At 45.8% G+C, this 22,062-nt stretch overlaps 1 protein-coding gene across 1 annotated transcript in view; it reads left to right on the forward strand.

The window, feature by feature from the left end:
* ANAPC7 (anaphase promoting complex subunit 7) overlaps nucleotides 1–22,062 on the forward strand; it is a 103,289-nt gene that overhangs the window by 6,181 nt on the left and 75,046 nt on the right. Inside the window, exons 4-5 of the mRNA XM_063964406.1 lie at nucleotides 31–142; nucleotides 15,067–15,220. Of these exons, the coding sequence (XP_063820476.1) occupies nucleotides 31–142; nucleotides 15,067–15,220 (266 nt within the window). The remainder of the gene's footprint in view (nucleotides 1–30; nucleotides 143–15,066; nucleotides 15,221–22,062) is intronic.

Genomic DNA, 22,062 nt, shown 5'->3' on the forward strand with positions numbered 1-22,062 from the left:
ATTTTACCTTTTTTTCTGCCTTTTTTTTAGATTAACATGATGTTAGCCAATTTGTACAAAAAGGCTGGGCAGGAACGTTCAGCTGTGACCAGTTACAAGGAGGTGTTGAGGCAATGTCCACTTGCACTCGATGCCATTTTAGGTACAACTGAATACTTATGCTCAGTGGTTTCTGTTGCAATTGTAATGCATAGGTACCAGAGTAGTCACATTGTATATTCTGATGTACAGGTAGAGCATTTCTACCGCAGCATTTTTTCTGCAAGTACACGTATCACTCAAAAAGTAATACTTGAACTTGTAGTTCCATAACCGCTGGAAAACTACATGTTGTCCAAGCCAGCCTACAACAGCGACCTGACAAAATATTTGGAGTGCGCTGTGAATTAGCTGCTGGTATAGGGGTTGTCGGGCAAGAAATCCAAAAGGATGTGTATACCAGCGCTCGCTGTAGATTTTACATAAAAACTGGACAGTTTTACAGAAAATAAAAATATCAATTCATTATTACACTAGGAGATTAGGGGGGATCTCAAATTATCCCCGTTAAAACATCGGGTCCGAAAAACGGCCGTTGTGGGACGTTTTTCAGACTTTTTTCCGATGTTTCACCGATTTTTATTTTTTTAATTTTTTTTTACAGGCTATCCAGATGGATCGCCTTTTACAGGCTATCCAGATGGATCGCCTGTAAAAAAAACCTAAAAAAAAAACCTTTCTCCCGAAAACACACAAGCAGGTGAAACAAAATCCCTGATAAACCGCGGCACGCGCCGGCTTATCGGGGCTAATTAGATAGCCCCCGGCGGGACAATTAGCCCCGGTAAATTTACCGGGGCTAATTGGATATCCCCCTCAAACGGATTAATTCATATATGTATGTGTGTGTGTGTGTAAGTATGTATGTATATGTGTGTGTGTGTATATATATATATATATATATATATATATATATATATATATATATATATATATATATATGTGTGTATGTATGTATGTGTATATATATATATATATATATATATATATATATATATATTATATCCACATTTATAGAATCGGTGATTAATACAGAATTTATGTATAAGTTGTTTGTTCCATGTGGTTTTCTCTAACGTCCTAAGTGGATGCTGGGGACTCCGTAAGGACCATGGGGATTAGCGGCTCCGCAGGAGACTGGGCACAACTAAAGAAAGCTTTAGGACTACCTGGTGTGCACTGGCTCCTCCCACTATGACCCTCCTCCAGACCTCAGTTAGATTCTTGTGCCCGGCTGAGCTGGATGCACACTAGGGGCTCTCCTGAGCTCCTAGAAAGAAAGTATATTTTAGGGAAGAAGCGAACCTACCTAACTGGTGGTAGCTTGGGCTTCTTAGGCTACTGGACACCATTAGCTCCAGAGGGATCGACCGCATGGAACCGGCCATTAATGTTCGGTCCCGGAGCCGCGCCGCCGGCCCCCTTACAGAGCCAGAAGCAAGAAGAGTCCGGAAAATCGGCGGCAGAAGACATCAGTCTTCACCAAGGTAGCGCACAGCACTGCAGCTGTGCGCCATTGCTCCTCATACACACTTCACACTCCGGTCACTGAGGGTGCAGGGCGCTGGGGGGGGGCGTCCTGAGCAGCAATAAAAACACCTTGGCTGGCAAATATATCACAATATATAGCCCCAGAGGCTATATATGTGATAAATACCCCTGCCAGAATCCATAAAAAAGCGGGAGAAAAGTCAGCGAAAAAGGGGCGGAGCTATCTCCCTCAGCACACTGGCGCCATTTTCTCTTCACAGTGCAGCTGGAAGACAGCTCCCCAGGCTCTCTCCTGTAGTTTTCAGGCTCAAAGGGTTAAAAAGAGAGGGGGGGGGGGGGGGGCACTAAATTTAGGCGCAATATTGTTTATACAAGCAGCTATTGGGGGAAAAATCACTCAGTAATAGTGTTAATCCCTGCATTATATAGCGCTCTGGTGTGTGCTGGCATACTCTCTCTCTGTCTCCCCAAAGGACTTTGTGGGGTCCTGTCCTCAGTCAGAGCATTCCCTGTGTGTGTGCTGTGTGTCGGTACGGCTGTGTCGACATGTGGGATGAGGAAGGTTACGTGGAGGTGGAGCAGAGGCCGATAAATGGGATGTCGCCCCCTGTGGGGCCGACACCAGAGTGGATGGATAGGTGGAAGGTATTAACCGACAATGTCAACTCCTTACATAGAAGGCTGGATGACGTAAAACAGCGGTGGGACAGCCGGCTTCTCAGCCCGCGCCTGCCCAGGTGTCTCAAAGGCCATCAGGGGCTCAAAAAAGCGCCCGTTACCTCAGATGGCAGACACAGATGTCGACACGGAGTCTGACTCCAGTGTCGACGAGGTTGAGACATATACACAATCCACTAGGAACATCCGTTACATGATCTCGGCAATGAAAAATGTGTTACGCATTTCTGACATGAACCCAAGTACCACATAAAAGGGGTTTTATTTTTGGGGAGAAAAAGCAGCCAGTGTTTTGTTCCCCCATCAGATGAATGAATGAAGTGTGTAAAGTAGCGTGGGTTCCCCCGATAAGAAACTGGTAATTTCAAAAAAGTTACTGATGGCGTACCCTTTCCCGCCAGAGGATAGGTCACGTTGGGAGATATCCCTTAGGGTGGATAAGGCGCTCACACGTTTGTCAAAAAAGGTGGCACTGCCGTCTTAGGATACGGCCACCTTGAAGGAGCCTGCTGATAAAAAGCAGGAGACTATCCTGAAGTCTGTATATACACACTCAGGTTATATACTGAGACCTGCAATTGCCTCAGCATAAATAGTGCTGCTGCAGCGTGGTCTGATACCCAGTCAGATAATATTAAAACTCTAAGACAGGGATAATAGTTTGCTAACATAGAGCATATTAAAGACGTTGTCTTAGATATAAAGGATGCACAGAGGTATATTTGCCGGCTGGCATCCAGAATTAATGCAATGTCCATTCTGCCAGGAGGGTATTAGAAACCCGGCAGTGGACAGGTGATGCTGCCTATAAAAGGCACATGGAGATTCTGCCTTATAAGGGTGAGGAATGGTTTGGGGATGGTCTCTGGGACCTCGTATCCACAGCAACAGCTGGGAAGAGAAATTTTTACCTGAGGTTTCCTCACAGCCTAAGAAAGCACTGTATTTTCAGGTACAGTCCTTTCGGCCTCAGAAAAGCAAGCGGGTCAAAGGTGCTTCCTTTCTGCACAGAGACAAGGGAAGAAGGAAAAAGCTGCACCAGCAGCCAGTTCCCAGGATTAAAAAATCTTCCCCCGCTTCCTCTGAGTCCACCGCATGAAGTTGGGGCTCCACAGGTGGAGACAGGTGCGGTAGGGGCGCGTCTCGGGAACTTCAGGGACCAGTGGGCTTGCCCACAGGTGGATCCCTAGGTTCTGCAAATAGTATCACAGGGATACAGGCTGGAGTTCGAGGCGACTCCCCCTCGCCATTACCTCACATCAGCCTTGCCTGCTGCCCTCGGAGAAAGGTAGTACTGGCTGCAATTCACAAGCTGTACTTCCAGCAGGTGAAATCAAGGTACCCCTCCTTCAACAAGGCCGGGGTTACTATTCCAAAATGTTGTGGTACCGAAACCAGACGGTTCGGTGAGACCCATTCTAAAATTGAATGCCTTGAACACTTATATACGAAGGTTCAAGTTCAAAATGGAATCGCTCAGGGCGATTATTGCAAGCCTGGAGAATTTCATGGTATCACTGGACATCAAGGATGCTTACCTGCATGTCCCTATTTACCCTCCTCACCAGGAGTACCTCAAAATTGTGGTACAGGATTGTCATTACCAATTCCAGACGTTGCCGTTGGTCGGTCCCCGGCACAGAGGTATTTACCAAGGTAATGGCCGAAATAATTATCCCGTACTTGGACGATCTCCTTATAAAGGCGGGGTCCAGGGAGCAGTTGTTCGGCGGAGTAGCACTATCTCGGGAAGTGCTACAACAGCACGGCTGGATTCTGAATATTCCAAAGTCGCAGCTGGTTCCTACGACGCGTCTACTGTTCCTGGGTATGGTTCTGGACACAGAACAGGATAAAAAGGGTTTCTCCCGGAGGAGAAGTCCAAGGAGTTGTCGTCTCTAGACAGAGACCTCCTAATACGTATACAGGTGTCGGTGCATCAATGCACGCGAGCCCTGGGAAGGATGGTAGCTTCTTACGAAGAAATTCCATTCGCCAGGTCCCATGCAAGGATTTTCCAGTGGGATCTGTTGGACAAGTGGTCCGGGTCGCATCTTCAGATGCATCGGCGGATAACCCTGTCTCCAAGGGCCAGGGTGTCGCTGTTGTGGTGGCTGCAGAGTGCTCATCTTCTAGGGGGCCGCAGATTCGGCATACAGGACTGGGTCCTGGTGACCACGGATGCCAGCCTTCAAGGCTGGGGGGCAGTCACACAGGGAAGAAACTTCCAAGGCTATGGAAAAGTCAGGAGACTTCCCTACACATAAATATTCTGGAACTAAGGGCCATTTACAATGCCCTAAGTCAGGCTAGACCCCTGCTTCAACACCGGCCTGTGCTGATCCAGTCAGACAACATCACGGCGGTCGCTCATGTAAACCGACAGGGCGGCACAAGAAGCAGGATGGCGATGGCAGAAGCCACAAGGATTCTCCGATGCGCGGAAAATCATGTATTAGCACTGTCAGCAGTGTTCATTCCCGGAGTGGACAACTGAGAAGCAGACTTTCTCAGAAGACACGACCTCCACCCGGGAGAGTGGGGACTTCATCCAGAAGTTTTCCAAATGATTGTACACCATTGGGAAAGGCCACAGGTGGACATGATGGCGTCCCGCCTCAACAAAAAGCTACAAAGATATTGCGCCAGGTCAAGGGACCCTCAGGCGATAGCTGTGGACGCTCTGGTAACACCGTGGGTGTACCAGTCGGTGTATGTGTTCCCTTCTCTGCCTCTCTTACCCAGGGTAATGAGAATAATAAGAAGGAGAGGAGTAAGAACTATACTTATTGTTCCGGGTTGGCCAAGAAGAGCTTGGTAACCAGAACTTCAAGAAATTATGTCAGAGGACCTATGGCCTCTGCCGCTCAGACAGGACCTGCTGCAGCAGGGGGCCTGTCTGTTCCAAGACGTACCGCGGCTGCGTTTGACGGCATGGCGGTTGAACGCCGGATCCTGAAGGAAAAGGGCATTCCGGAGGAAGTTATCCCTACGCTATTTAAAGCTAGGAAAGAAGTGAACGCAAACCGTTATCACCGCATATGGTGGAAATATGTTGCGTGCTGTGAGGCCAGGAAGGCCCCAAAGGAGAAATGTCAGCTAGGTCGATTTCTGCACTTCCTACAGTCAGAGGTGACTATGGGCCTAAAATTGGGTTCCATGAAGGTCCAGATTTCGGCTCTATCGATTTTCTCCCAAAATAGAACTGGCTTCACTGCCTGAAGTTCGGACTTTTGTTAAGGGAGTGCTGCATAGTCAGCCCCCGTTTGTGCCTTCAGTGGCACCGTGGGATCTCAACGTAGTGTTGGATTTCCTGAAGTCGCATTGAGTTGAGCCACTTAAATCCGTGGAGCTACAATACCTCACATGGAAAGTGGTCATGCTGTGGGCCTTGGCGTCGGCCAGGCGTGTATCAGAATTGGCGGTTTTGTCATGCAAAAGCCCTTATCTGTATTTTATATGGATAAGGCGGAATTGAGGACTCGTTCCCAATTCCTTCCTAAGGTGGTATCAGTTTTTCTCTGACGTCCTAGTGGATGCTGGGGACTCCGTCAGGACCATGGGGATTAGCGGCTCCGCAGGAGACAGGGCACAAAAATAAAGATTTAGGATCAGGTGGTGTGCACTGGCTCCTCCCCCTATGACCCTCCTCCAAGCCTCAGTTAGGTTTTTGTGCCCGTCCGAGCAGGGTGCAATCTAGGTGGCTCTCCTAAAGAGCTGCTTAGAAAAAGTTTTTAGGTTTTTTATTTTCAGAGAGAAGTGAACTCACCTGCGTGCAGGATGGATTGGCTTCTTAGGCTACTGGACACCATTAGCTCCAGAGGGAGTCGGAACACAGGTCTCACCCTGGGGTTCGTCCCGGAGCCGCGCCGCCGACCCCCCTTGCAGATGCCGAAGATGGAAGAGGTCCAGAAGCAGGCGGCAGAAGACTTTTCAGTCTTCCTGAGGTAGCGCACAGCACTGCAGCTGTGCGCCATTGTTGTCAGCACACTTCACACAGCGGTCACGGAGGGTGCAGGGCGCTGGGGGGGCGCCCTGGGCAGCAATGTATAATACCTTTTTTATGGCTAAAAATACATCACATATAGCCCTTGAGGCTATATGGATGTATTTAACCCCTGCCAGATCTCACAAACTCCGGAGAAGAGCCCGCCGAAATAGGGGGCGGGGCTTATTCTCCTCAGCACACAGCGCCATTTTCCTGCTCAGCTCCGCTGTGAGGAAGGCTCCCAGGACTCTCCCCTGCACTGCACTACAGAAACAGGGTAAAACAGAGAGGGGGGGCACTTTTTTTGGCGATATTACTATATTTAAGCTGCTATAAGGATACAACACTTATATAGGGTTGTTCCCATATATATTATAGCGCTTGGGTGTGTGCTGGCAAACTCTCCCTCTGTCTCCCCAAAGGGCTAGTGGGGTCCTGTCTTCAATAGAGCATTCCCTGTGTGTCTGCTGTGTGTCGGTACGTGTGTGTCGACATGTATGAGGACGATGTTGGTGTGGAGGCAGAGCAATTGCCGGTAATGGTGATGTCACCCCCCAGGGAGTCGACACCGGAATGGATGGCTTTGTTTATGGAATTACGTGATAATGTCAGCACATTACAAAAATCAGTTGACGACATGAGACGGCCGTCAAACCAGTTAGTACCTGCCCAGGCGTCTCAGACACCGTCAGGGGCTGTAAAACGCCCTTTACCTCAGTCAGTCGATACAGACCCAGACACGGACACTGAATCTAGTGTCGACGGTGAAGAAACAAACGTATTTTCCAGTAGGGCCACACGTTATATGATCACGGCAATGAAGGAGGCTTTGCATATCTCTGATACTACAAGTACCACAAAAAGGGGTATTATGTGGGGGGTGAAAAAACTACCTGTAGTTTTTCCTGAATCAGAGGAATTGAATGATGTATGTGATGAAGCGTGGGTTAACCCAGATAGAAAAGGGCTAATTTCAAAAAAGTTATTGGCATTATACCCTTTCCCGCCAGAGGTTAGGGCGCGCTGGGAAACACCCCCGAAGGTGGATAAGGCGCTCACACGCTTATCAAAACAAGTGGCGTTACCGTCTCCTGATACGGCCGCCCTCAAGGATCCAGCTGATAGGAGGCTGGAAACTACCCTAAAAAGTATATACACACATACTGGTGTTATACTGCGACCAGCCATCGCCTCAGCCTGGATGTGCAGTGCTGGGGTGGTCTGGTCGGATTCCCTGACTGAAAATATTGATACCCTGGATAGGGACAGTATTTTACAGACTTAAGAGCAATTAAAGGATGCTTTTCTTTATATGCGAGATGCTCAGAGGGATATTTGCACTCTGGCATCGAGAGTAAGTGCGATGTCCATATCTGCCAGAAGAAGTTTATGGACACGACAGTGGTCAGGTGATGCGGATTCCAAACGGCATATGGAAGTATTGCCGTATAAAGGGGAGGAATTATTTGGCGTCGGTCTATCGGATCTAGTGGCCACGGCAACGGCCGGGAAATCCACCTTTTTACCTCAGACCCCCTCCCAACAGAAAAAGACACCGTCTTTTCAGCCGCAGTCCTTTCGGTCCTATAAGAACAAGCGGGCAAAAGGACAGTCATATCTGCCCCGAGGCAGAGGAAAGGGTAAGAGAGGGCAGCAAGCAGCTCCTTCCCAGGAACAGAAGCCCTCCGCGGGTTCTGCAAAGCCCTCAGCATGACGCTGGGGCTTTACAAGCGGACTCAGGAACGGTGGGGGGTCGACTCAAGAATTTCAGCGCGCAGTGGGCTTGCTCACAGGTGGACCCCTGGATCCTGCAGGTAGTATCTCAGGGTTACAGGTTGGAATTCGAGAAGTCTCCCCCTCGCCGGTTCCTAAAGTCTGCTTTGCCAACGTCTCCCTCAGACAGGGCGACGGTATTGGAAGCCATTCACAAGCTGTTTTCTCAGCAGGTGATAGTCAAGGTACCCCTCCTACAACAGGGAAAGGGGTATTACTCCACGCTATTTGTGGTACCGAAGCCAGACGGCTCGGTAAGACCTATTCTAAATCTGAAATCTTTGAACCTGTACATACAAAAATTCAAGTTCAAGATGGAATCACTCAGAGCAGTGATAGCGAATCTGGAAGAAGGGGACTTTATGGTGTCCCTGGACATAAAAGATGCTTACCTGCATGTCCCAATTTGCCCTTCACATCAAGGGTACCTCAGGTTCGTGGTGCAAAACTGTCATTATCAGTTTCAGACGCTGCCGTTTGGATTGTCCACGGCACCTCGGGTCTTTACCAAGGTAATGGCCGAAATGATGATTCTTCTACGAAGAAGAGGCGTATTAATTATCCCTTACTTGGACGATCTCCTGATAAGGGCAAGGTCCAGAGAACAGCTGGAGGACGGAGTAGCACTAACCCAAGTAGTGCTGCAACAACACGGGTGGATTCTGAATTTTCCAAAATCTCAGTTGACCCCGACAACACGTCTGCTGTTCCTGGGAATGATTCTGGACACGGTTCAGAAAAAGGTGTTTCTTCCGGAGGAGAAAGCCAAGGAGTTATCCGAACTTGTCAGGAACCTCCTAAAACCAGGAAAAGTGTCTGTGCATCAATGCACAAGAGTCCTGGGAAAGATGGTGGCTTCTTACGAAGCAATCCCATTCGGCAGATTCCACGCACAAACTTTTCAGTGGGATCTGCTGGACAAATGGTCCGGATCGCATCTGCAGATGCATCAGCGGATAACCTTATCGCCACGGACAAGGGTGTCTCTTCTGTGGTGGTTGCAGAGTGCTCATCTGTTAGAAGGCCGCAGATTCGGCATACAGGACTGGGTCCTGGTGACCACGGATGCCAGTCTGAGAGGCTGGGGAGCGGTCACACAGGGAAGAAACTTCCAGGGAGTATGGTCAAGCCTGGAGATGTCTCTTCACATAAATATACTGGAGCTAAGAGCGATTTACAATGCACTAAGCCTGGCAAAACCCCTGCTTCAGGGTCAGCCGGTGTTGATCCAGTCGGACAACATCACGGCAGTCGCCCACGTAAACAGACAGGGCGGCACAAGAAGCAGGAGAGCAATGACAGAAGCTGCAAGGATTCTTCGCTGGGCGGAAGATCATGTGATAGCACTGTCAGCAGTGTTCATTCCGGGAGTGGACAACTGGGAAGCAGACTTCCTCAGCAGACACGATCTACACCCGGGAGAGTGGGGACTTCATCCAGAAGTCTTCCACATGATTGTGAACCGTTGGGAAAAACCAAAGGTGGATATGATGGCGTCTCGCCTCAACAAAAAACTGGACAGGTATTGCGCCAGGTCAAGAGACCCTCAGGCAATAGCTGTGGACGCTCTGGTAACACCGTGGGTGTTCCAGTCAGTGTATGTGTTTCCTCCTCTGCCTCTCATACCCAAAGTACTGAGAATTATACGGCAAAGGGGAGTAAGAACGATACTCGTGGCTCCGGATTGGCCAAGAAGAACTTGGTACCCGGAACTTCAGGAGATGCTCACGGAAAATCCGTGGCCTCTACCTCTAAGGCGGGACCTGATTCAGCAGGGACCGTGTCTATTCCAAGACTTACCGCGGCTGCGTTTGACGGCGTGGCGGTTGAACGCCGAATTCTAAGGGAAAAAGGCATTCCGGAAGAGGTCATTCCTACACTGGTTAAAGCCAGGAAGGAGGTGACTGCACAACATTATCACCGCATTTGGAGAAAATATGTTGCGTGGTGTGAGGCCAGGAAGGTCCCCACGGAGGAATTTCAACTGGGTCGATTCCTACATTTCCTGCAAACAGGATTGTCTATGGGCCTCAAATTGGGGTCCATTAAGGTTCAAATTTCGGCCCTGTCGATTTTCTTCCAGAAAGAATTGGCTTCAGTTCCTGAAGTCCAGACTTTTGTTAAAGGAGTACTACATATACAGCCCCCGGTTGTGCCCCCTGTGGCTCCGTGGGACCTTAATGTAGTTTTGGATTTTCTCAAATCCCATTGGTTTGAGCCACTCAAATCGGTGGATTTGAAATATCTTACGTGGAAAGTAACCATGCTACTGGCCCTGGCTTCAGCCAGGAGAGTATCAGAATTGGCGGCTTTATCGTATAAAAGCCCATATCTGATTTTCCATTCGGACAGGGCAGAACTGCGGACGCGTCCTCATTTTCTGCCTAAGGTGGTGTCAGCGTTTCATCTGAACCAGCCTATTGTGGTGCCTGCGGCTACTAGCGATTTGGAGGATTCCAAGTTGCTGGACGTTGTCCGGGCATTGAGAATATATATTTCAAGGACGGCTGGAGTCAGAAAATCTGACTCGCTGTTTATACTGTATGCACCCAACAAGCTGGGTGCTCCTGCTTCTAAGCAGACGATTGCTCGTTGGATTTGTAGCACAATTCAACTTGCACATTCTGTGGCAGGCCTGCCACAGCCTAAATCTGTCAAGGCCCATTCCACAAGGAAGGTGGGCTCATCCTGGGCGGCTGCCCGAGGAGTCTCGGCATTACAACTCTGCCGAGCAGCTACGTGGTCGGGGGAGAACACGTTTGTAAAATTCTACAAATTTGATACCCTGGCTAAAGAGGACCTGGAGTTCTCTCATTCGGTGCTGCAGAGTCATCCGCACTCTCCCGCCCGTTTGGGAGCTTTGGTATAATCCCCATGGTCCTGACGGAGTCCCCAGCATCCACTAGGACGTCAGAGAAAATAAGATTTTACTTACCGATAAATCTATTTCTCGTAGTCCGTAGTGGATGCTGGGCGCCCATCCCAAGTGCGGATTGTCTGCAATACTTGTACATAGTTATTGTTACAAAAAAATCGGGTTGTTATTGTTGTGAGCCGTCTGTTCAGAGGCTCCTACGTTTGTCATACTGTTAACTGGGTTCAGATCACAAGTTGTACGGTGTGATTGGTGTGGATGGTATGAGTCTTACCCGGGATTCAAAATCCTTCCTTATTGTGTACGCTCGTCCGGGCACAGTATCCTAACTGAGGCTTGGAGGAGGGTCATAGGGGGAGGAGCCAGTGCACACCACCTGATCCTAAAGCTTTATTTTTGTGCCCTGTCTCCTGCGGAGCCGCTAATCCCCATGGTCCTGACGGAGTCCCCAGCATCCACTACGGACTACGAGAAATAGATTTATCGGTAAGTAAAATCTTATTTTCATGTGAACCAACCTATTGTGGTGCCTGCGGCTACTTGGGACTTGGAGAATTCCAAGTTTTCTGGACGTAGTCAGGGCCCTGAAAAATATATGTTTCCAGGACGGCTGGAGTCAGAAAGACTGACTCGCTATTTATCCTGTATGCACCCAACAAGCTGGGTGCTCCTGCTTCTAAGCAGACTATTGCTCGCTGGATCTGTAGCTCGATTCAACTTGCACATTCTGCGGCTGGACTGCCGCACCCTAAATCTGTAAAAGCCCATTCCACGAGGAAAGTGGGCTCTTCTTGGGCGGCTGCCCGAGGGGTCTCTGCTTTACAAATTTGCAGAGCTGTTACTTGGTCGGGGTCAAACACTCTTGCAAGAGTCTACAAGTTTGATACCCTGGCTGAGGAGGACCTAGAGTTTGCTCATTCGGTGCTGCAGAGTCATCCGCACTCTCCCGCCCGTTTGGGAGCTTTGGTATAATCCCCATGGTCCTTACGGAGTCCCCAGCATCCACTTAGGACGTTAGAGAAAATAAGATTTCACTCACCGGTAAATCTATTTCTCGTAGTCCGTAGTGGATGCTGGGCGCCCATCCCAAGTGCGGATTGTCTGCAATACTTGTATATAGTTATTGCCTAACTAAAGGGTTATTGTTGAGCCATCTGTTGAGAGGCTCAGTTGTTATCATACTGTTAACTGGGTATTGTATCACGAGTTATACGGTGTGATTGGTGTGGCTGGTATGAGTCTTACCCGGGATTCAAAATCCTCCCTATTTGTGTCAGCTCTTCCGGGCACAGTATCCTAACTGAGGTCTGGAGGAGGGTCTTAGTGGGAGGAGCCAGTGCACACCAGTAGTCTAAAGCTTTCTTTAGTTGTGCCCAGTCTCCTGCGGAGCCGCTAATCCCCATGGTCCTTACGGAGTCCCCAGCATCCACTACGGACTACGAGAAATAGATTTACCGGTGAGTAAAATCTTATTTTTACTCCTATTAGTTATCCACACAGGACTAGGATTCTCTCCAATAGTGCTCATACAGTTCACTTATTAGGCAGCAAGGTTACTGGTCAAATAATGCAGTGCCCAGCAACCGGTGGCAATCTTTAGCTTTGGAACTGCAAGTCATAGCAGGAGCCTTTAGGTAAAAATTAAAGAACCATGGGTTGCCTGCATTAGTCTATTTTGTTTTGTTTATTAGAATGCTTTATTTTGTTTCAATTGCAAATGTTTGAATTCTTTTCTGGTGTTCCTAGTGGGTGGTATTCATGTGACCGCCGGTCAGCTGACCGACAGTCACATGACCTCCTCCACCAGCCCGACGGGTCACTATCCCAATGGTCGGCATGCCGACCAACAGGGACTATTTCCACTCGTTGGTGTCCACGACACCCATAGAGTGGGAATAGAACCTGTGGCGACCGCAGCGAGCCACCGAGCCCGCAGCGTGGCGAGCGCAGCGAGCCCGCAAGGGGCTTGCTGCACTCGCCCCTCCCCGCCGGGATCCCGGCGTTGGTATGCTGCCGGGATCCCGGCGTCGGTAAGCTGACCGGCGGTCAGGAGACCGCCGGTCAGCAGTACTACACCCTTTCTAGTAATGTACATTAAGATGCCACATGCTGCACTTTCTTTGAGGGATTGTGTATCTTTTATATTCTCAGCAGGGCATGCATTTTATCTCATATTTAACAAAAGCCATATTTATGAACTATTGACTTCTTCTGGCTTAGATATTGTTATCTGCATGGAGAAAAATAAAATATTATTTGATTCTACAGTGCAGTTAAGTTTGGCGAAAAGCTGTATTTTTTTTTTTTATGATTAAAATATATATATATATATATATATATATATATATATATATATATATATATATATATATATATATTCTGATACTAAGTGATGTTTAATGTGAAAGCTCTCAGCAGAGACATGTTGTGTTTTGATTGATCCGTGGGCATACCGCAGTATGTGATTTTAGAAAACAACAATAGTACAATATGACTCCCCAAAATTGCTAGCAGATGGAATAGCAAACGCAGGGTCATCGGTAGCTAGAACCCAGCAGAGCTTGAATTTAAATGCACACAAATCCCAAACTGTCTATGTAGGATTATCTTCATATATACCTGTGTATATATAGGTGCTTGTCGTTCTTGACCGTTGAGTAAATTGATAGATTGTATCTGTTACCTACAGTGTCTGACTGGGGCATAAAGGGCCCACCAGGGAAATACAATAGCCGGGGCCCATGCTTAGGGGTGTGGCCACTCTTCAGAGGGGGGGTGTTCAGCCACCACACGGGCTTGGCCAACCATTAGAGAGTGCATCGGCTGGGCCCCTTTATAAATATAAATTCTAATATATATATATATATATATATATATATATATATATATATATATATATATATATATATATATATATATATACATACATACATACATACATACATACATACATACATACATACATACATACATACATACATACATACATATTGAGTATCCCTTATCCAAAGTGCTTGGGACCAGAGGAATTTTGGATAACGGATTTTTCCGTAATTTGGAATAAATGCATACCATAATGAGATATTATGGTGATGGGACCTAAATCTAAGCACAGAATGCATTTATGTTACAAATACACCTTAAACACACAGCCTGAAGGTAATTTTAGCCAATATTTGTTATAACTTTGTGCATTAAACAAAGTGTATCTACATTCACACAACTCATTTATGTTTCATATACACCTTTTGCACACAGCCTGAAGGTCATTTAATACAATATTTTTAATAACTTTGAGTATTAAACAAAGTTTGTGTACATTGAGCCATCAAAAAACAAAGGTTTCACTATCTCAGTCTCACTCCAAAAAGTCCGTATTTCGGAATATTTGGATATGGGATACTCAACCTGTGTGTATATGTGTATATGTGTGTGTGTGTGTGTATATGTGTGTGTGTGTGTGTGTATATATATATATATATATATATATATATATATATATATATATATATATATATATATATAGTAAATATTGCTAGCGAATGCATGATAATGTACCATATTAATTACAGCAATGCACTGTAGAAAATACACCGTAGTCCTGTGCAGTTTTATGGTAACGTATGTATAATGTATAATTCAGGTTCACAGTCTGGAACCTGATCCCTAGAGGAGGAGGTGGGGCCCCAGGCAGTGTGGACACCCGGGGGTTTCCTCTGGGGTCAGTCCAACCCTGCCTACATATGATCTAGATGGGCGGAACCATAAGCACACCGTCAATCATTTTGACATGGCATTAGGAATATCTGTCACTTGGAGACCATTTCTTTACTCATGTAGTGGAGAGATCACTAGATACTACAGTGTTTCAGCCCATCAATAGCTGTGTGTAGGCCACAGATGCACAATACAGTCATGGGGTGGGGTGGGGGGGGGGGGGTCAATTCAATTCTTAGCGATGTTTGCAAGTTGGCAGCGTTCGAACCATTTCTTTAGAAACTCGTGCCCACCTACTGTACATCACAGACTTTCCATCCCAGCCCAGAGAGGTGCTCAGGAAAATAGCATTTCCACACATAAATGAGAACTGAATTGCCCCCAAAGTGCCAGAAGCAGACAAGTGTAAAATGCCCCTAAAACCTGCCAGACAGAAACCTTGGCATTAACTTAGAATACTGAGAAACCTGTACACAATGACATAATGTCTGTTTTATATTCTTAGGTTTGCTGTCCCTCTCTGTAAAAGGTGCAGAAGTAGCATCTATGACTTTGAATGTTATTCAGAGTATTCCCAACCTGGATTGGCTTTCGGCCTGGATCAAAGCTTATGCGTTTATACACACTGGGGACAACACAAGAGCAATTAATACAATCTGGTAAGAAGTCTGTGATTTGAGAAAACTGCCTAATCCTTCATAATCATGCGTGTAACTCAGGGGTGGGGAACCTTTTTTCTACGGAGGGCCATTTGGATATTTATAAAAATCCTTCGGGGGCCATACAAAAATTCTCAACTTAAAAAATGACCCTGCCCCCCAGTAGGTCTGCCCCTTAGAGGTACTGTGTGTGCGCGCCGGAGGCGCGCACGCGCCAAAGAAATTGGTGTGGCCAGTTCAAATGGGAGGTGATACACATATGCCCCCAATAGTGCGGTGCCAGATCCACAATTGCCCCCACAGTGCCAGGTATACAAATGCCCCCACAGTGCCAGGTATACAAATGCCCCCACAGTGCCAGGTATACAAATGCCCCTCACAGTGCCAGGTATACAGATGTCCCCACAGTGCCAGGTATACAGATGTCCCCACAGTGCCAGGTATACAGATGTCCCTCACAGTGCCAGGTATACAAATGCCCCCCCACAGTGCCAGGTATACAAATGCCCCCCCACAGTGCCAGGTATACAAATGCCCCCCCACAGTGCCAGGTATACAAATGCCCCCCACAGTGCCAGGTATACAGATGCCCCCACAGTGCCAGGTATACAGATGCCCCCACAGTGCCAGGTATACAGATGCCCCCACAGTGCCAGGTATACAAATGCCCCTCACAGTGCCAGGTATACAAATGCCCCTCACAGTGCCAGGTATACAGATGCCCCCACAGTGCCAGGTATACAAATGCCCCCACAGTGCCAGGTATACAAATGCCCCCACAGTGCCAGGTATACAGATGCCCCTCACAGTGCCAGGTATACAGATGCCCCTCACAGTGCCAGGTATACAGATGCCCCTCACAGTGCCAGTTATACAGATGCCCCCACAGTGCCAGTTATACAGATGCCCCCACAGTGCCAGGTATACAAATGCCCCCTCAGTGCCAGGTATACAAATGCCCTCCCCTCCGTGCTTCTTACCGTGCTCCTTTCGGCGGGACACGGAGGAGAGCGCGGCTGTCGGGTGGGAGCGGCGGCGTGTAGTACTTCAAACCAGCCGCCGGTTCGAGAGCCAATCAGAGCTCGCGGACCGGCAGCCGCGGCTCCTGCTTGGCTGCCGGTCCGCGAGCTCTGATTAACTCACGGACCGGCGGCTGGTTTGAAGTACTACACGCCGCCGCTCCCACCCGACAGCCGCGCTCTACTCCCTGTTCTGACAGCTGAGACACGCTGCCGCCGGACTGAGCAGCAGCGTGTCTCACTGACACAAGCTGGTGAGCCGGACCAAACGGCTTCGCGGGCCGTATACGGCCCGCGGGCCGGAGGTTCCCCACCCCTGGTGTAACTGTTGTAAATATAAGTGCTATTCCTGAGCACATTTATATCTGGAGATGGTCTTCTCTATCAAGAAAGAAACCTTCCAGACCCTTTATTTTTGTATTGGCTTTTGAAATCCTTCTAAAGGACAAAGTATCTCTACTCTCCTGCAAATGGTATTCTGCATAAAGAGATGATAAATTAAGATTTTTGGTCAATTACCGTTAAATCCTTTTCTCTAAAGCAGGCTAGGCGACACTAGACCATGGGATTGGGGCTGGAGCTGGCACTTAAATTCAACTGTAGCTTTAAAATTTAAGCTCCTCCCCCCTGCAACAAGGGAAGGGGAACACTCAGGCTGCCGAGCCGGTGACCAAAGCTACAACAAGTGCTGCATAGCAGGCGTTCAAAACGTGCTCTGTTCCGTGAGGCACCTAACGAAGACTGGAATTGTGGGAGGAGGAGCTTTGATTTTTAAGGCTACAGTTTAAGTGCCAGCTCCAGCTCCAACCTGCAATCCCATAGTCCAGTGTCGCCCAGCCTTGTTGCAAGAGAAAGGCACAAGTTAACATTCAGTATAACACCCAGGACAACAATGGTTGTGTTTCATTAGAATTCAGTAGCCTGTCCCTAGTAAGGCACAAGGGATTCTCTTAATATGAAGCTTATTTTGTGTATTTTCTAAATTTGTTAATTGCTATACATTGGCTTTAAAAGTATACACTTCTTTGGTATTTTGCATATTGTATTGTCAAACACCCTAGGAGAAAAATAGATTAGTTTAAGAAATATTTATGATCAAAGTGATCGCCAAAACCAGTGCTAGTGGCTGCCAATAATAAAACATATGGACAATCAGAAGCAAAACTGCACCACCATGTAACCTAACCTAAGGATGACATGTAGGTCAAATTTACTTAATTTAATAATTTTTTTCCCCAAATGTATCCATAAAAAAGTTTTATCCCAGGGAAGTCGCGAAAAAATGCTGTTACTCTAGGGCGCCGTGATTCAAGAACGTTTGTGGTTTACATGTATGGGGGCCTTTACTGATGAGATTGTGTACTGCCTTCCACAATAACTGGTTGCACCAAGGTTTATTTAGGTATATGTTAGCAAAAAGCGTGAATACTTAAAAAATCACTTGTATGCTTTTTATGTGTAACTGGGCTTTACAGCTGTTTTGTTGATGTAGAATGTTTGTATTGGTCAGTGGTAATTCTGGAACAAACCTATTTTGGTTCATTGATTGAAGAACATAAACGGCGGGATTTCAAGATCGCTGGAGGTGCGGGTTGCCAGCTGATCTCGGACATTGTTTTAACGGGGCAATCGCTTACAAGGTAAAAGATCGGCCGTCATCCCGCACATCCGGCGATCTGAGGCCATTACATCCCGCAGCCTGTGTGAAACATGCCAAATGCATGAATCCTTTTTATAACAATGTATAAAGGAATGGTAACAGCTATGCTATCTAGATCACATTTTACAGAAGACCAGTGTAATTTCAGCTATGGCAAATAACTTAAAAGATCATTATTAATGTTTACAGACTTTTGGGAAATGTAATGGGGTCAGAGCTTGCAAAAGTGCAGATTATTTATTTTATTTTTAAGGCAATAGCAACCTGGTCTGGTCTTTAGAAAAGCTGCTTTTAGTTCTGCAGCAAAACATCTGAACATTTATGATTTGCAAGCTCTGACCACATTACATTTCCTTCATTGTGAATACATCTCTGGAGCCTGTAGTTCATGAATACATTTTAAACTTATTCGGTGTATGTTTTAATGTAATTGCTCACAAATGTACATGGGAGTAGTGCGTTTAGAGGTCCTCAGCGGTATTTCTTCTTCATCCACTAGGGGACACTGGAGGATCTTTACGGTGGGGTATAGATGGTGGTCCAGTGGAGCCTGGCACTTTAAATTCTTTAGAATTGTGACTGGCTCCTCCCCTCTATGCCCCCCCTTACAAACTAGTTTGAAAAATGTGCCCAAAGGAGCGGGTCCTGTCTCTGGGCTTCTCCAGATAAATTCTACAAAACAAGCTGAGGACTGCCCCTGTCTGTCTGCACCACGGGAGCTACCGGTGGGACTCTGGCACAGTTTTTTCAAACTGCAGCCAGTGCTCCCTGCTACAGGACATCAGTCTCAAAGGTATTTCCAACAGAGCTTCGTGCAGTCTCCGGTTGGGTCCCCACAGCCTGTGCCCAGCCGATCAGCATGGCAGGGGGTGAGTAAAGCCCGGAGCTCTGATTAGCAGAGTCTCTGGCTCGTGCAGGTTCCTGCAGGGCGCTATACCTCAGCGCTAGGTACGGAGCCATCTGACATGACGCGGCGGTACTACAGTGCCCGCCGCTACTCAGTGTCTTTTCTCAAAAGCACTTTTGAAATAGGCGCAAGCATGCGGGGGGAGGAGCTACGCTTCAGGTGGCTTTTCCTTCCCGGCTGGTAAATCGCCATTATACGCTGCTGGTTTAGTGTGGCTCCTTCTTGCAGCCTGGGGCGCGCGTCTTCCACGTTGCAGCGGACATATTGAAATTCAAACGGAACATTGGTAGCGTGAGTTACTGGGGGTATAGAGAAGGGAGGCAGTGAAGGTGGCAATACCACTGAAACTGTATTGTCTGCTGTAATATGTGGGCTTATGCAACCCAGGAAACGTGATGGATTGGGTGACTATAGAAATACCCACTATGCTGTCTGAAATATGATGGATTTACAAACTGTTTTGCCGATGCATAGGCTTTTATGGAACTACATTTTTTGCATACAAGTTCGATTGGTGTGCTGGCTACCGGTGCGTCTTGCCCGTTGGTGTTCTGGAAAGCATGGACTGTATGTTTAACTATTAATTGCTGGCACCCAGAGTGCTGATTTGGAGACGTGTGCGATTCTATCAAGCTATTTATTATATATATATATATATATATATATATATATATATATATATATATATATATATATATATATATATATATATATATATATATATATTCTCAAACTCCGTATTCGGCACTCCAAGTTAGAAATAATACTTGCCCGGTGCCCTCTCCCACAGACAGCTCTGTGATGTATACAAATAGAAATCAGCGGCACTCCCAGGACTTTACATGAAATAAAGGCTCCTTAGCCCATCAAATATGCAACGTTTCGGGATTTTATTCCAACCGTCGTCAGGCTTAATAACAATACATAAAACAGTCTTACCTTAAATACCATACACAGATACATGTGCAGCGGTCACCGGATGTCCGGAGCCCCGGACTTCCTCTGACATACGTCAGACCTGACCTCACCAATTAACCCTTCACCGTGAAATTTACAATACAATGGAAACAACTGTAAATATAAGAATAAATTCTATATCAGTACATTCTCAAATGACATTTCAATAATGCTATACACATACTCTGTTATTTATGGCAATTTATGCATGAATTAATGTTTCACAAAAAACTACTGAATGAAAGCGCTTCATTTAAACCATACGGTGCCAGGGTGTTTAAACGGTAAATCCAGTGAGTTTCACATTGTAGTAGTTTTTTATTCCTGTCACCACCTCTCCTGTTTTCAGGGATATGATCTATCATTTTATACCTTAAGCTGGATAAATTATGGCCACATAATTTAAAATGTTTGGCAACTGGTTGTTCAATAACTTTACCCTCGAATGATTGCTTAATAGCGCTGCGATGCTGCGCCATCCGTTCTTTAAACATACATGTGGTTTTTCCCACATAAAATAACCCACATGGGCATTTAATATAATAAACCACATATCTCGAAGTGCATGTAAGACTATGGGTAATTTTTAAAGCTTTACCAGATTGTGGGTGGTAAAAGGTATCTCTGGTGTCCAAATATAAACAGGTGGTACAGCCTAAACAGCGATAGTTTCCTGTTTTTTTTAACTAAAAAGTGACTAGGTTTTGATGTCGTGAAATCCGAGATATCGGAATGCACTAGAGAATCACGCAAATTGCGACCTCTCCGGTAGCATGGGACAAGGTGTTTGGAGGCAAGTGAAGACAGTGCTTGATCTGCCTGTATGACCGGCCAATTTCTTTTTGCACATTGTGTCAATGCAGAACTAGCAGTGGAAAATTGGTTAACATATCATATGCTAAAAAACGAGCATTAGCATATCCAAAGATTAAGCAGCCTGATGTTTCCACAAAGTCTTTGGATAACAAAGTTATTTATGTTAACCAATTTTCCACTGCTAGTTCTGCATTGACACAATGTGCAAAAAGACATCTTACATGCACTTCGAGATATGTGGTTTATTATATTAAATGCCCATGTGGGTTATTTTGTGGGAAAAACCACATGTATGTTTAAAGAACGGATGGCGCAGCATTGCAGCGCTATTAAGCAATCATTTGAGGGTAAAGTTATTGAACAACCAGTTGCCAAACATTTTAAATTATGTGGCCATAATTTATCCAGCTTAAGGTATAAAATGATAGATCATATCCCTGAAAACAGGAGAGGTGGTGACAGGAATAAAAAACTACTACAATGTGAAACTCACTGGATTTACCGTTTAAACACCCTGGCACCGTATGGTTTAAATGAAGCGCTTTCATTCAGTAGTTTTTTGTGAAACATTAAATCATGCATAAATTGCCATAAATAACAGAGTATGTGTATAGCATTATTGAAATGTCATTTGAGAATGTATTGATATAGAATTTATTATTTTATATTTACAGTTGTTTCCATAGTATTGTAAATTTCACAGTGAAGGGTTAATTGGTGAGGTCAGGTCTGACGTATGTCAGAGGAAGTCCGGGTCTCCAGACATCCAGTGACCGCTGCACATGTATCTGTGTATGGTATTTAAGGGAAGACGGTTTTATGTATTGTTATTAAGCCTGACGACGGTTGGAATAAAATACCGAAACGTTGCATATTTGATGGGCTAAGGAGCCTTTATTTCATGTAAAGTCCTGGGAGTGCCGCTGATTTCTATTTGAATATGTATATATGTGTGTGTATATATATATATATATATATATATATATATATATATATATATATATATATATATATATATATATATATATATATATATATATAATACACACACACACACACACACACACACACACACACACATATATATATATATATATATATATATATATATGTGTGTGTGTGTGTGTGTGTATTATATATTATATATATATATATATAATATATAATACACACACACACATATATATATATATATATATATATATCTATATCTATATCTATATCTGCTCAAAAAAATAAAGGGATCACTAAAATAACACATCCTAGATCTGAATTAATGAAATATTCTTATTAAATACTTTGTTCTTTACATAGTTGAATGTGCTGACAACAAAATTACACAAAAATTATCAATGGAAATCAAATTTATTAACCCATGGAGGTCTGGATTTGGAGTCACTCTCAAAATTAAAGTGGAAAAACACACTACAGACTGATCCAACTTTGATATAATGTCCTTAAAACAAGTCAAAATGAGGCTCAG

The sequence above is a fragment of the Pseudophryne corroboree genome, chromosome 1 (genome assembly GCF_028390025.1).
Source record: "Pseudophryne corroboree isolate aPseCor3 chromosome 1, aPseCor3.hap2, whole genome shotgun sequence".
Classification (NCBI taxonomy): Eukaryota; Metazoa; Chordata; class Amphibia; order Anura; family Myobatrachidae; genus Pseudophryne; species Pseudophryne corroboree.